General features: G+C 50.6%; 2 protein-coding genes across 4 annotated transcripts in view; both read left to right on the forward strand.

The window, feature by feature from the left end:
- The window catches only part of Rasa3 (RAS p21 protein activator 3), a 100,518-nt gene extending 93,122 nt beyond the window's left edge, over positions 1 to 7,396 (forward strand). For all 3 annotated transcript variants that reach the window (XM_055608475.1, XM_055608476.1, XM_055608477.1), the window contains 2 exons: positions 2,465 to 2,648; positions 4,047 to 7,396. In XM_055608475.1, coding sequence (XP_055464450.1) covers positions 2,465 to 2,648; positions 4,047 to 4,125 — 263 coding nt within the window. In that variant the 3' untranslated portion in view covers positions 4,126 to 7,396. The remainder of the gene's footprint in view (positions 1 to 2,464; positions 2,649 to 4,046) is intronic.
- Positions 7,397 to 10,172: 2,776 nt separating this feature from the next.
- The window catches only part of CUNH13orf46 (chromosome unknown C13orf46 homolog), a 10,888-nt gene continuing 6,039 nt past the window's right edge, over positions 10,173 to 15,021 (forward strand). Inside the window, exons 1-5 of the mRNA XM_055608385.1 lie at positions 10,173 to 10,365; positions 12,423 to 12,474; positions 13,564 to 13,720; positions 13,806 to 13,853; positions 14,832 to 14,882. Of these exons, the coding sequence (XP_055464360.1) occupies positions 10,173 to 10,365; positions 12,423 to 12,474; positions 13,564 to 13,720; positions 13,806 to 13,853; positions 14,832 to 14,882 (501 nt within the window). The remainder of the gene's footprint in view (positions 10,366 to 12,422; positions 12,475 to 13,563; positions 13,721 to 13,805; positions 13,854 to 14,831; positions 14,883 to 15,021) is intronic.

The following is a 15,021-nucleotide window of genomic DNA, read 5'->3' on the forward strand; positions in this document are numbered from 1 at the left end:
AAACACACTTCCTCGCAAACACACACACCTACACTCACACACACACACACACACACACACACACACATCAGTCTAGCCTAGATAATAGCTCATTGATAGTCTCTTCCCAGATGGCTTTACATTGTGTCCAGTTCACAATCAAAGCTGCCTCGTTCTAAGTGGATTCATTTTTTAACTTGATTTGTTCCTGTTTATGTCAGTTTATCTTCTCCTCTGGTTCAAAATCAATTTAATAATGCAGTCCGAATCTGACTGCGCCTCAAGGCCTAACTTGTTGGGTGTTAAAGGGCAGCCCTGCACCTCTCTGATTGGCCTTTTGGGTCCTCCTTCACAAATTGAGAAACATGTCTAGCAGCAGCCTGTAGCTCTGCAGTAGCCAGTCCTGCAGGGCCCAAGCTGTTATGCAGCCTTCCATCCTGTCCGCCGTCTCCCTTTGTCCGGCTGCAGTTTCCGTTGGCTGAGCCCTGTCTTGACCCCTGCACTCTGTGAGATGAGGAGGTGAGGTTGAAACTCGCACCACAGTGATCCTGCTAGGTGGGGCTGGCTGTCCCCCTCAGTGTTCTCATCCTTCCAAACACTTCTTCCTGTACAGGGTGGGGGGCTGTCCAAGTCCTTTTTGTTTAACAGTTCTATTGTCCTGCTTCTCTCTTTCCCGCTTTTACTGGAGCAACCTGCTGTTTTGCCACCTCTTCACTTAGAAACATCCTCAGCTAAATAGGCACGTCATGAGCAAGTTCTGTCTTGCATGGAGCAGACCACAAACCTTGTTCAGCCAGGGTCTTTGTTGCATCACGACAAAGATCACCTTGTCTCGGCACTCGTCACTCCTTTCTAGTCTCTGGGAGGTCCAAGCGGAAGAGCTTCCACTGTCGTTTTCTTCCCATTGTCTCTTAGTGGTTCCAGGAACAGGGCCCCGCCATTGTCCTCCCATCACCAGAGCCACCTATTCAACTCTGTTCCCGGCAGCTCCCAGGGCCAGAGCTGCTTCACACCCTCGGGCGGCTGTGGCGGCTCTCACCATTGGCATCCTCTTCTGCCTTGGTTGCTCTTGACTGCCACAAACAGGTCACTTGTGGTCACAGTGGTGGAGATTTCCTTCTCCCTCCTCTGGAGGCTGGGACATTTGTAATCCAGACAACACATTGCTGGTTCCGGGAGGGCTGTCCTGACGGCACACTGACTTCCCACTTCTCCTGAAGCCATGGAAGAGCCCTCTTTTCACGGAGGAGCTAGTCCCTTCCACAAGGGTTCTGCTTTTGTGATCTGACCATTTCCTGGCACTGGACTGAAAGGCAAAGTCTTCCAACACACAAGCCAGGCGTGTGACATGTGCCTGAAGTCTAAGCATTCAATAGACAGAATCAGGATGACCTCAGAAAGTTCAAGGCCAGCCTGATTTACATACTGAGTGGAGGCCAGTCAGGTCTACGCAAGACTCTAGCTTGGTGGGTTGCCTAAGAGCATCGGAAAACACAGATATTTGCATTATGATTCATAATAGCAGCAAAATTGCACGCAACGAAAATAATGGTTAAGGGTTACCACCACATGAGGAACTGTATTAAAGGGTTGAAGCATTAGGAAGGTTAAGGACCACTACTCTAGCTCAAAATCCAAAGCAAACAAGCGAAAATTAAAGAAGAAAGAAAGAGAGGGAGGGAGGGAGGGAAGGAGGGAAAGAGAGAGAGAGAGAGAGAAAGAGAAAAAGAAAGACTTCAACATATACCTTGAAAGAAAACAAACTTTCATTCCATGACATATGTGGAATTGTAGGGCCGAGTACCTAGTCTGGGTATGTGCCCATCCCTGGGTCCCTGGGACAGAGAAGCATGCCAACTCAGGCATTTAGGGTTGGGTGGGGACAGCTCAGGTGGGTAAGGGCAGCTCAGGTGCTTAGATGACCTTTCTGGATGGCCAGAGGCTAAAGCATGGCTGCTGTGGGAGTGATCAGGAGGGCAGAGGTCCGTGGGCGCTGCTGGACAGGCCTTCAGTCCTGCCATGCTCGTAGCTGTCACGGCCTGGCCAGAAGCCTCTGGTGAGTGGCGTGTGCCAGGCTCTGTACTCTGCAGAATGGACGTTCATCCTGGTAGGCTCCAGATGGCACAGCCCGTTGTGCAGGTATGGGCATCCCCCTGGCCTGGCTGGCTGGCAGGACATGGATTTGAAGCTCACCCCTATGAGGTCGGCTGGAGACAGCCCTGAGGCATGGAGGGTGAGGTCTCAGAAAGCAAACTGGAGAGAGCTTTGCTGTGCAGCTCACCCAAAGGTCCTCCAGGCTGGACGGGGCTTGACCCAGGAAGTAGCCCCTATTTCTGTTTAAAACAAGAGAAAGGAAAAAAAAGACCAAAAAGGGACCAAAAGGGAGGGGTGCTCTGAGGAGCACACTGGAGTAATAGGTGTAGACAGGATGAAGAAAGCAGGGTCCTGAGCCCCATCCCATATTAACTGTCCTCTCCACACCCAGAGGCCTGTGGCAGCAAGTCTGTGTACGACGGCCCTGAGCAGGAGGAATACTCGACTTTCATCATCGACGACCCCCAGGAGACCTACAAGACGCTGAAGCAGGTCATCGCTGGGGTGGGGACCCTTGAACAGGAGCACGCACAGTACAGGAGGGACAAGTTCAAGAAGACGAGATACGGGAGCCAGTGAGTGCTGGGGTGTCCCAGGGCTGTGGGGGGTGATGTGGAGATCTGGACCTTCAGTGAGCGCCCGCCTCGTGTGGGAGGGTCCTGGGGGCTCCGTGGAGGCTGGTGGCCAGGGCTGAGCTCAGCCTTTTGTCTCCTCTAGAGTGGGTATCCGGCTCTGTTCCCTGGTGTGCTGGGAGCTTGGACCCAGCCCTTCCGCCCCCTGCCAGCACATGTGCCCTTTGCCATCTTCCTGGCCATGGAGAGCTCTGAGGGCAGGGTCACTAAACTGACTGCATTCTTGCCCCTGGTTGAGGTGGGAGGAGTATAGCAGTGGAGGACCCAAGCCAGATGGGAGCATTCAGTGTGACCAGCCCTAGCCACATGGCCCCAAGTGGGTCAAGCTTCACGGCTGAAGAGTTGGAAAAGATGGAGTTTAGTTCCGTAAAGGCTAGGACAACTGCTTAACTCCATTCAGCAGCTGCTTTGGCACTCCGTCCACCTAAGGCCTGCTTGGAGCCTCTCAGGAAGTGCCCATGGCATAGCCCTTAAGGGCCTGTGCCCTCCCAATGTCACCTGTCCCCCAGGGGAAGACACAGAAATGCTCACAAACAGTAATAGGGCCCAGTCCCAGCCGCAGGGACTCTTGAGGTGCCTGCGGCCCATGTCCCTGCTGCCCCCAGGTACCCAGAGCATCTGCAGGTGGGCTGATCTCCATCTCAGACCTTCCTGTACCTGCTCCCAACCATTCTCATCATCCTACCAGAGCCCCTTGGACTCGCTGGTGGTGGTATGCACATTTACCTTCAGGGAACATTGCCTTGTTCATATTAAACATGTGTGTCAGCCTCACAGTCCAAAGCTCACGAGCTAAGAACAGGGAGAGGCATTATTCCCTTTCTCATGGAGGGAGGTGAGGTGTGCACTCACCACTGAGCAACAGTTGCCAAGCACCCACAATGCTCCAGGCCCTGTTCCAGCATAGGGCATTCACTGGCACACAGGAGGACAAAACCGGACCCTCCCAGAACACATATGTGCGCATCCTGCCTGCGCTGCCTACTTTGTGCAGTCTACGTGTGTGTACCCAGCCGGCATGTCCACACTGACACGTGCGCACCTCTGTGCGTGTTGGCCACGCACGGTCAGAATGAGCAGCCCACGTGGATGTGCATGCCGTGAGCATGTCTTAAATGTATGTGCTCCACACACGAGATCCACACATGTGCAGCCTGTGGTATGTGCCGGGCACAGGAGCAACCAGAGTCGTGGCGCTCCCTTGGGGTCGGCCCTGGCTCCGCTCTCTGTGGTCTGCGCTTCCCTGAGCATGTGTTACGGCGCCAAATGGGCACATTGAAAGTACAGTGCTGGTTGGTTGTTGGGAACAGGGCCTCACTTCCTCTCCTCTTGTCTCTCCAGGGAGCACCCCATCGGAGACAAGAGCTGCTTCCAGAACTACATCAGGCAGCAGTCTGAGATCTCCACCCATTCCATTTAAGGCCGAGCACCTCCCAGAACAGTGCCGCTGAGCCACCCCGGGAAACCAGCCACCTTCAAAAGCAGATAAAGGAACACAGAAGATATACACGGAGGGGAACCACGTTTGCCTGCTCACGTGGGTCCTGCCACACTGGTGGGGCCGCTGCGAGCCAAGCAAGCTCTTCCCTGGCAGGAACTGTTGCCTGGGCTATGCGCTCCCCTTGGCTGCCAGCACAGGTGGTCTGAGCCATTCTGGAATGTATGATCATTTGTCTTTTTACTACTTTGGTTTTACGGGGATCCAGGGATCTGTTAAATATTAGGGAAGTGTGGACTTTGTTGAAACCTGTTTCCACGTAGCGCAACCCCTCTTCAGAGAGGCCCAGCTAGTCCACTTTCGGCAATGTGCGCCTTCTGCAGTGGGCCCTGTCTCTTGTTCTTTGCCTGCTGATCTCTGTGGCTCTACTCATGTAGCAGTCTGGTCCTAGCCCTAGACATTCTACTTAATCCTGTCATTCTACTTAGTCCCTGTCTGGGATGTTAGAAGCAGTATTTTCCTGGCAGCCAGCAGGCAGGCAGCCTTTCTCCTCAGCTTTGTTGGTTTGCTCCTGGCGAAAGGGTTGTTTTGTGGCTGGAATAGACAGGATGGTGCTGGAAGCCTTTGACTTTGGGGACATGGGGTCCCTTTTTCAGCGTCCCTGGAGAGGGAGGGCTATGAGCCCAGCCTTCTCTGGGTGACCGTCACCCTCAGTTTGAACACAGGTCTGGATTCCAGGTGAGGTTTTAAACTAGAGTCCACATGAAAGTTTGGGAAAGATTTTTAAAATGTGCATTTTTCAAGCTGTTTTTCTTAATGTTCTTAAAGGGTTGTTTTTAAAAAGCATTTTGATATAAGACAGTTTGGAACATTAACACCTATATGCATTAAAGGGGATGGCACAGGGAAATCCAAAGGGAACAGTATTTGATTCCTCACGAAGCCAAAGGGTCCTCAGGGCTGGAGCCCTGGGCTGGAGGCTGCACCGTCAGCAGTAAAGGCCAAACATGGTCATTTCCAACGCCCATGTTCCTGAGCCCAGCAGGCTGCGCGTGGCAGTGTTGGGAGCCATTTTGATCGGGCTGGGAGAGTGCTGAAACAGACAAGACAGACTGCCTCGGCTGTGCCCCACAGTGCTGCTGGAGCCCCATCCCAAACCGAATCTCCACGAGAGGCGCTCTGTGGGCAGATGCTGCTTCAGGACAGAACCGTCCATCCCGGTACCAGCTTCTCCTCGTTCTTGTTGGGAAGTTTACTCTGCGTCTAGAAAAAACATGATAGTAGTATTGGTTGTCACAGAAGTGGAGGATAAAAAACAAACAAACAAAAATTTGGACACAGCAGTGAGGCTGCACTGAACTTATTTTTAACATGGGTTTGTAACTTAATGTCTCTGTTTATAAGATACTAACGATTTGCAATGTATTTTACTGGTCAATTAAAACAGATGTTTTATTCTTTCTGAGGAGTGGTTTGGCTTTCCACAAGGGGCTCACATGAAGAGGCTCCCTACAGAGAGGGGTGGCAGATAAAGGCTGATAGCATCGTTGTCAGACCAGATAGGTGGTGTCTCTGATGACATGTGGCATTTCTGATAGCATGTGAAGTCTCTAACACATGTATGTCCGTGAATGACGTTGTATGACAACCTGGCTTTATGGTGCCCTCAAAAGCGGTACGGCATTAGGCACCCCTAGGAGGTCCCATGTACTGGGAGACAGCTAGGGGAGGAGGGAAGCCAAATCTTTCCCATGTCTCCAAGGTTGCAGTGGGCAGCCGTCAGAGCAAAAGTCTGTAGAGAGAACAAGCAGGGGCCTTTGGGAGAGCCGGAGAGTGATGGGACAGGGTGTGGCCCTTCCCTTGAAGGAGGGACACCACCATCGCAGCACCTAATCCCCGTATCCCTCTCTCCTCCATTTGGTTTTCACTCATTTCTCTTCCCTTTTACTTCCATTTTGAGTCTGGACCATTAGAAGAAAAGTCTGGAGAACACTTAGTTGACAGTTCTCTGGGAACTTTCTGGGGCCAAGAACTCAGGGCAAAAGGCTTCTCAGGACGGGGAGGCTGGCGTGGGTCTCTGGTCAGCCTTCTCTGGCCACAGAAGAATGTGGAGTGGAGCAAGGATGGGCTGGCCCTGCTCCTTGGCCCCTTGTCTGCCAGTGAGCTCTTAGGAGTGGATCTCAGAGTGTCTGTCCTCTCTCCCCAACTCCACACAATGTCTGTCCTCCCCCCCTCCCTCCACACAATGCCCTCACCACTCTTCTCATCCAGATAGAAAACAACAACAACATTATTTTGCTACTTCAGGCTTCATTCCTTATGAACCTTTTTTTTTTTTAGTTTGCTTCTTATTCCATGACCAACAGCAGCTTGGGGATTTGGTCACTGGGAAGGCAAGGTAGAAACTCAGGTGGGGGCGGGGGCAGGGACAGAGAGCTGCTGAGCTGTGCACTGCCTGGAAGAATGTGATCTGCCAAGCCCTTTGGAGCCCAGAAAATCGTATGTGAGTCCTAGATTTCAGGCCCTAAGCTATTTAATTTTGCTTTTGCTTTGTTTTAATTGTAACTAGGCTGGTTCTTCCATCTTGGAATTAAAAAAAAAAAAAATACGTAAGTTATTTACTTTACAAGAGCCTCCAGTTGAGAGACTTCGGATTTTTAAAGAGATGTTGGACTTTTAAAGAGAACTTGAACTTTTAAATTATTGGAATTGTTAAAAGACTGTGGGGCTTTGAAAAGCTAAGCTGTGTTTTCTACTGTGATATTAACACGACATCTTGGGGACAAACAACAAAGGGAAATTTATGGTTTAATGCCGATGTATTTGTGTCAAGCTGACAAAACCTAACCAGCACAGGTCCCATGCCAGGAAAATAAATTTATATAAATTTCTTCCTGCTGAATATACCTTGGGTCAGTTTAATTCTCCGGCCCAACCAAAAGCCCTGGAGAGTAAGAACGCCCCTCCCCCAGCTGTAGTTGGCTGTGCACTGGAGCAGTGAACCAGGGATCCTCTGTGAGGCTGGGTAGGTGGAGTTGTGCCCTAACACCAAAACCCTCAGGCATGACGGTGTCTGAGAAGGGTGTCTTGGGAAGTTGTGAAAGTGAAATAAGGTCCCTAGTGTGAATCAAAGTTCCTAGAAAGAATGACACAGGCACTTCTGACAGCCTCCTGCAAGGCTGATTAACTGATGACTTCCGTGAGGGTAGAGAAGTTGGGATGTTGCAGGTCCCAAGCCTAATTACAATTTCTCTTGGGCTATTTTTTTTTCATTATAGAATACCTTAATTCATTTAATAAAGAAACATCTGCACTTAAGGTATAAAATGTCATGAATACTGTTATTATTAGAAATCGGTGCCTTCTATTCTAGTAGGTCTGATCTGTCATTTTTATAATTGTTACAAATCATGTTTAGTCCATGGGAAAAGATAATCTTGTTAAAAGAAAATTCAAAGGAATACTACATTGTTATCAAATCTCTTCTGTAAGGTGACTTTCTATTTACTTTCCTCAGGTAAGTCTGGTACAATGCCAATGTAATAGTATCCACAGGTGAGCATTATGATAATTTAGATATTAAAGACCAATTTTTACTTTTTCTATTTTTATTAAAAATAGACTATTTTATCATACAGTATATCCTGATTACAGTTTCAAGTCCCTCTACTTCTCCCATTTCCTCCTCTCCTACCCTCCCTCCCAGATCCACTCCTGTTCATCTCTCATTAAAAAAGGACAGGCTTCTAAGAGATAACAACTAAATATGATGAAATATAGTAAGATAAAACAAAAACCATCACATTGAAGTTGACAAGGCAAACCAACAGAACAAAAAGAGCCCAAGAGAAGGCACAAGAATCAGAGACACACATTCAGGAGCTCTATAGAAATACTAAACTGAAAGCCATAATATATATCTATGCTATAAACCCAAAGGACCTAGAGAAAGACCAATTTTCTTAAAAATTAGAGCCTGCCACCAGAACAAGTTGTAGCTGTATGATCAATTTGGCCAAAAGAAAAATTAAAATTAAAAGATAATGTAAGGGTACTGGAGAGATGACTCAGCAGTTAAAAGCACAGGCTGCTCTTCTAGAGGTCCTGAGTTCAATTCCCAGCCACCACATGTTGGCTCATAACCATCTATACTGGGATCTGATGCCCTCTTCTGGCATGCAGGTGTACATGCAGATAGAACACTCATATACATAAAAAGAAATAAATTTTAAAAAGAAGATAATTTAAGTACTCCAAAGACAAAACAGTTCATAGTGTTTAAATTGCTGTAAATACATGGGAAACACAAAGTCAATCTAGTGAATTGTTTGTTTAGAGTACCCGTCTTCCTCATCTGTACCCTCACTCTGTTTAGTGAGATAATGTTCTGGACTATTTTTGTGTTAGGGATATTACTATTAGATGTCACATTATGTCAAACACAAAAGATTTAAAAAAAACATCCGATCCAAATCATGATTGCTAGTAGATTTTGGTGATATGACCCAAGAGTTTCTTGCATCTAAGAGTTTCTTTCTTAATAGTTTTACTAGTTTTTCCCCTCTCATACAGCCTGCTCTCCCGACTACTACTCAGCTAATTACCTACACCAAATCCTAGGGAGTCTTCCCTGTAGACATGGGACATTCGTGATGAACAGTAAATAGTGGCCCTGTAGGCACAAATGTGCTTGGCCAGTAGAGGGGCTTGGGAGTGAGAGCTTCTGCGTGGACTGGAACCTTATAGTGACCCTTCTCAAGTCTAGTTCCTAAGAACCTCAACGACTCTGGGTGCGCTGCAATGCCACAGGTCCAGAGCACAATGATCATCTGTCTTGGGCTCTCTTTGGCCACCTTAATATCCATTCCTTCCCAGCGTCTGTGACTAGCAGGTGCAACCTTTTGGAATGTATTGACGGAACTCCAGTGTCCCCCAACCAAAAGGCTAAGAATGCCATCGGATAGCAGCTAAGGCCCGGAGCTGGTTTTGTAGCCCATCTATTTAATATTCCCACCAGTGTGTTTGAGAAGTGCCTTTGTTTATGACTTTTGTTGTCCTACTAATAGAAAACCTCGGGGGGGGGGGGTGAAGATAGCTCAGTTCCCAACTCGGATGGCTCAACTCAACTGCCTGAAACTTCAACTCCAGGGGACCCAACAGCGTCTCTGGACCATGCCAGCACCTGCACTCAGAAAGGAAACTTTGACCAACTGTTCTCATGTTGGAGCACGGAGTTGGGGGTCATTTGAATGTGCTCTGAGAGGTGGCCACTTGTATTTAGCTCCAAAATAAACCTTTATCTCCTTTGAGGGGAGAGTTGTGTGTTCTTTTGACACTAGGGGGAGCCCCAGTCCAGCGTGCTCGCTGTCATAACCGAGATGAAGCCAGATTGGGGAACAGCCCCGAGAAAGATGACATCTGTAGACCATGAAAGAGGTTGCAGGGGAGACAGCCCCTCCTTGATCTAACCCTCCAACCTTCAGCTAGGAGACATTTTTCCCACTGAAGCCATCGAGGCTGCGTTCTGTACTGGCAGGCTTTTATGTCAGTGTAATTTAAATTACTAAAAAATGTCTTCCACCAAGGCCTGCTCTGGGTGCTGAGTTCTGACCCATTGGCCTGGGTGTAAATCAGATCACGCTGCTCCAGGACCCTTGTCCTGGCTTTGCTTCCCGTTGTGCTCATCTCTGAAGAAAAAAGAAGATTCTCAAATGAGAGACAGTGCAGGCATCAGGAGCACACAGCTGTGAGGCACTGCCTTCTGGAAGGCCCTGGCTGGTGAAGCATCCAGAAGTACAGAAAAGCCGCAGCCCCCAAACCACTCAAAAAGCCTCGAGCCTGCAGGGACCCCTGGGGTTGCCCTCGACAACCACTCAGCTCTAACTTGTGATGTCACAGCAGCGCCGTAGCAACGGAGAGTTGCATCGTGCACTGGACCACTTTGTTGGAGGAGAGACAGGGAGAGGCTGGCAGAGATGTCCCTGGTCTGAGGCTGTGCTGGTGGCTCCCCTTGTCCCCTCTGGCTCAGGATGGAAAAGGATCCAATCACGCACAGGAGGCACAGGCCTGGGCCTGGAGCCCTACCCTCAGGACTAAGCCCTGGATACCTCAAGGTGGCCTGTGATGGGGCTGAACTGCAGAGGAGCAGGAGCATGGGCGGCTTGCACCAGAAGGGGGACCCAGCAGTTTGCATCAGGAAGTCACTGTTACACAAGGAGCTAGGTAGGAGGTGGCTCCCTCCTGGAGGGCTGGGAGGGCCGGCAGACCTGGCCCAGACTCCAGGAAGTAGTGTTTGCGCATCATGCAGGACACACTTCCGTTAGAAGGTAGTTGGTTTCCAAGCAGTTGAAACCCTGCCTTTCTCTTTACTACTCTTTGCTAAGTGCGCTTAGTGGGGAGGATCAGAGCTAGGAGACTCTCCTAATCGTCAGCATCTTCTAAGGCGTGCGTGTACCTGTGTGCTCAGGTGGAGCTGCTGGAGGGTGTCTATTTTATTTTACTGTATATGTCTGCGGATGTTTTGCCTGCATGTCTGCCCGGTGTACACGCAGTGCAGTGCAGACCAGAAGAGGGCATTGGGTCCCCTGGATTTGGAGCTAGAGTTAGGAGTCCCCATGTGAGTGCTGGGAATCTAACTCTGGACCTCTGGAAGAGCAGCTGGTGCTTTTAACACCATTTCTCCAGCCCTTCCCGTCCATTTTTAAATAATCCTGGCTCTCTTTTCATCGTTTTGACTTTTTTTTTTTCTGAGACAGGGGTTCTCTGTGTAGCCTTAGCTGTCCTGGACTCGCTTAGTAGACCAGGCAGAGCTCCACCTGCCTCTGCCTCCCTGAGTGCTGGGATTACAAGTGTGTGCCACTGAGCCCAGCTGATACTTTAGACTCATCTTCGATGGGATGGGACTGAAGTCTGACTTTTCTTTCCCTGGGGGATGTGAGAGCTTCTAAGGTGCAAAGTTGTGTAACGGCCCCACCCTCACCCCTAAGCTAAAGGGCCTCAGCCTCCTGCTTCTCTCTTTGGGGTAGGCAGCTGCCATCCACAGGTGTCCACAAGCCTGAGTCCAGCACCGCAGGCAACAGAGGTCAAGCACAAGGCCTCCTGAGGGAGGGGACACATGGCACAGGCCAATGCTAGGTGTGCTGAGCATAGGAAGGGACAGGCTCCCTTATGGGAAGGAGGCAGATTGCAAAGCACCCAACGTGCCTGTGAAGGACAGTGGGGGGGGGGGGGAAGGGAGGGAATGGATGGAGAGAGAACGAATGGTGAGGAAGTTTCTCCTGAACTGGCCTCAACTGGCCTGCAAGCTAACCCCAAGGAAAGGGATAGCCGGTTCTGTGAGGAAACCCTCCAGAACAGGGCAGCCCCCTGACCCAGTCTCTGGGCTTGGTTTTTTATCAGAACCCTTCTTTAACACTTTGGAATTTCTGAGTCCCAGAGCCATAGTGAGGATCAGATAATAGCAGCCAGCCATGCTGAGCTCTGGCACAGATGGCAATACTGGGGGAGAGTCCAGAATGAGGCCTAAATAAAGCATTTCGGCATGAATCTTTCCTTTAGATACTGTGCTGGGCAGCCTCGTCCCCAGAAGTTGAGAGGAAGGAGTTAAATGCAGAAGGAGCATGCCATGCTAGGGGACAGCTCACAGACCAACCAGCATGTCCCAGGATCACCTGGAATTGTTCCCTGCAGTTACTATCCTGAAGCTAGGCAATTCATGTCAACTTGTTAGGGTCCCCTGGGCCTTGAACACATTCAAGGTACCTCCTGTCCCACGGGATAGAGGATAATAGAGGTCAGCCCAGTGATGGCCCTCAGAGCTAGGAGGCATCCATCAGTAGCCAGGATGGTCCTGAACAAGCCTTCCCATCTCCAGCAAGTAGCCATCTTGTGGGGTCCCTTGACTCCTACTCTGCCACTCCAGTAATCCACACTGGGATAAGGAAGATTTGAGGGCCTGTGGGTGTGTTCCAGAAGTCCTGCAGTGCCCTGCCTGGCTCACAGGTGGAGAGTAATAGAGCAAGAGGGTGGGCTTGCATGAGGTGGGCTTGAAGCTCAAGCCCAGGCACTTGATAGAATGGAAGTGTGCTTGAAGCATGGCCAAAGAAAAGGAAGTCTTCCAAGCCATCACTGTTCACCCTCAGGCTGGCCTTGAACCTGCCCTGAGAGGAGAGCCAGGCAGGACAGTGAGCCTGTGAGGCAGCAGACTGTGGGAAGGCCCTGGGTGCGGAAGCATCTTACCTTGGACTGCTCATGTACTAACCACTGTCCTTGCTCCTCAGAGTCTGAGGACCAAGGGAAAGACCTAAGAAGTAACACTGATGAGGCTATCTGGTAAGTGAAACATGAGGGCTGAGGTAGTGGGAGGCGGGGTGGAGGCCTCCTTCAGGGTCAGGCCTTGGGAGGAGGCCTCCCAAGAGGAAATGGAACCCTTTTAGTGGAGGGATGATTGGAAGGGTTGCGGACTCTCTTTAGCCAAGGGGCTCATCTTAATGACAGGAGCCACCAGCGCGCGTCTCTGAACTGCAGACAGCCCCGCTCACTTCCTAGGTAGCCCTTCTGGCTGGGGCTTGTCTGGCCTCCAGATGGCTGGGTGGAAGTGCCTCAACCAACGTCTCCATGTGCCTCTCCCAGAAAGGGAGCTCCACCCTGTCTCATATCAACTGGGCCCACTGCGGTCTCCTTGCTGAGCTGGGAGGGTATTTAACCAGCCTCACTATTGGTCAGATAGAACAGGATGTCAGGCCACAAAACACAGAGCCAGTTCTCTGCACTTTCTATCATGCCTTCTGTGGGACTTAAATGTCATTGAACCCAAGGGTTTCTCCTCAGACCCCAGTCTGTTCACTGCAGACCAGGCACAGACCAGGCTGGCTGTTTACAAATGATCTCCCATGAGCCAACACCAGTAGAACCTGCTAAACCAGAAAATACTGAGGTGGAAGGCTGTTGGCAACTAAGAAGTCCCTGAAGGTGTCATTGGTTGATAGAACTAGCTACCAAAAGGTCACATAGGCTGGTAGCAGCTGTCTAGTCCCAGATAAAGGACGGAGTGGAGCCTGGAAGGCCTTTGGATGGTGCCCCCCAAAACATGTCAAAAGCCAGGAGCTATCTGAGTCTTGCCTCTAGCAATGGTGAGGAAGGACATACGTTCCCTGTTCCTGCTGCACCCCCCCGTCACATGGGGTAGGGACCACTAAAGACATGAGTGGCAGACAAAGATGAGCCCACTGATCCCCACAGCCCCCGGGTCTCTGCCCGGAAGGAATGGTGTCTCCAGACAAGTTGAGTTCTTAGGGAAATAGGGAGGGCCACAGGCTTACCCTGTCCTAGCCTTAGGGGAGGAGCCAGAGTGACAGCAAGTGACTCCTGTCAGGACACTTATTACAAACTGCTTTTTTTGACTATCCCATTTATCTCTAGTCAGGCGAGCCTAGAGGAAGACAGAAAGAAAAAGAACCAGGATGAGCCGGGGAAACTGGACCACAAGACTGGGAAATCAGACACAGCCAAGAGTGACTCAGAGTCCAGTGCCACAGGGAAACAGGATGACGCCTGCAAAGTGACCTCAGTGGCCGAGGTCAGGCCTCGGGCAGCTCTGCGCACACGGTCCGCCTGTGTGGCGTCCCCTGTACTCACCTGTTGCTATCTTTTTGGACTTGTAGGAGCAGGAGTCAGAGTCCACGAAGCTGAATCCCCTGCTAGAAAAACAGGCAAGCGCTTCTTCAGCCACAGGAGTTAAGATGTGCCAGCCTGTCTGTGTGTGTCTCCACAACTCCCAGGGGGCAGTGCACACACTGGCATGTAATCCATAAAGCCACCCGAGCAGGTGCTGTGCTGTCCAACCAGGCCAGGAAGGGGGTCAGGGAACCAGCCCAGGGCTTTGCTGCCCGATCCTGCTGCATCCTGCCCTAACTTGTGAACACTAAGTCACTAAAACTGTGGGTCTTGAGAAGATTCCACCTTCCAGTCGAGCTTGGCCCATGGTAATAACCCCAGAGCCTCTCACCCAGGTGTGCTGACTGAGGGCACCCCTGACCTTGGCCACTGAGTTGTGTCTTCTGTGCAAGCATCATACTGAATTCGGAATTTCACAGTGACCTTCGTGAAGGAAGGTAGCCTTGTCCTCCTTCCCAGGCCACGGGACAGGGAACGTTGACAGTGGGCCACATTTTTCCCTGGGACTCTACAGCAGATGCCCCTTGGTAAGATCCTGGAAGAGCCCAGGTGCCAAACGGAGGCCGCAGTAGCATGCCCTGAACTGTTGGAACATCTCATCTTGTAGCAGACCCTATCAGTGAAGCTTAGCTCTAGGCAAATACAGGGAGGTGATCCATGTGCTGCCAGTAGATCAGGGCTGGGGAGGGGTCCCCAGGTCTCACAGCACCCTGTCACCTGCCTAGCACTCAAGGTGCTAGGAGGAAGAAGTCCTTGGAACCCCAATACTTGTTTCCAATGACTAGGAATGGGTCAGAAGGCCACACTCCTCCCTCTCCTGCCCAGAGCAAACCTCTGGACATGGTGCTGTCTGGGCTACCATGGGGCTCTGCCACGCTTCACAGGAACCCTTTATCATCACCAGAATCTGGTGGAAGCCCTCAGACCTAAATGTCCGTGAGACAGAAACTTGCAGCTCCTTCCAAGTCTGTGTTCATCCAAGCTCACTCACAAATGACTGCTTCCATCCATAGAAACCATCTATGTTTGTGGAGATCGACCTGGGGGACCATACTGAGGAAGAAGTAAAGGTAAACCTCCAGACCAGAAGTCCAAACCATCACTGGGAAAGCACCTGAACCGTGGGGTGGGCCATAACAGGCACGCAGTGAGGGGTGAGGCAGAGACCTGAGGCCAGAAGGTCCAGAGATTCTCCATGATGCT

This window comes from Psammomys obesus, unplaced genomic scaffold (assembly GCF_907164565.1).
Source record: "Psammomys obesus unplaced genomic scaffold, mPsaObe1.curated_primary_1811, whole genome shotgun sequence".
NCBI lineage: Eukaryota > Metazoa > Chordata > Mammalia > Rodentia > Muridae > Psammomys > Psammomys obesus.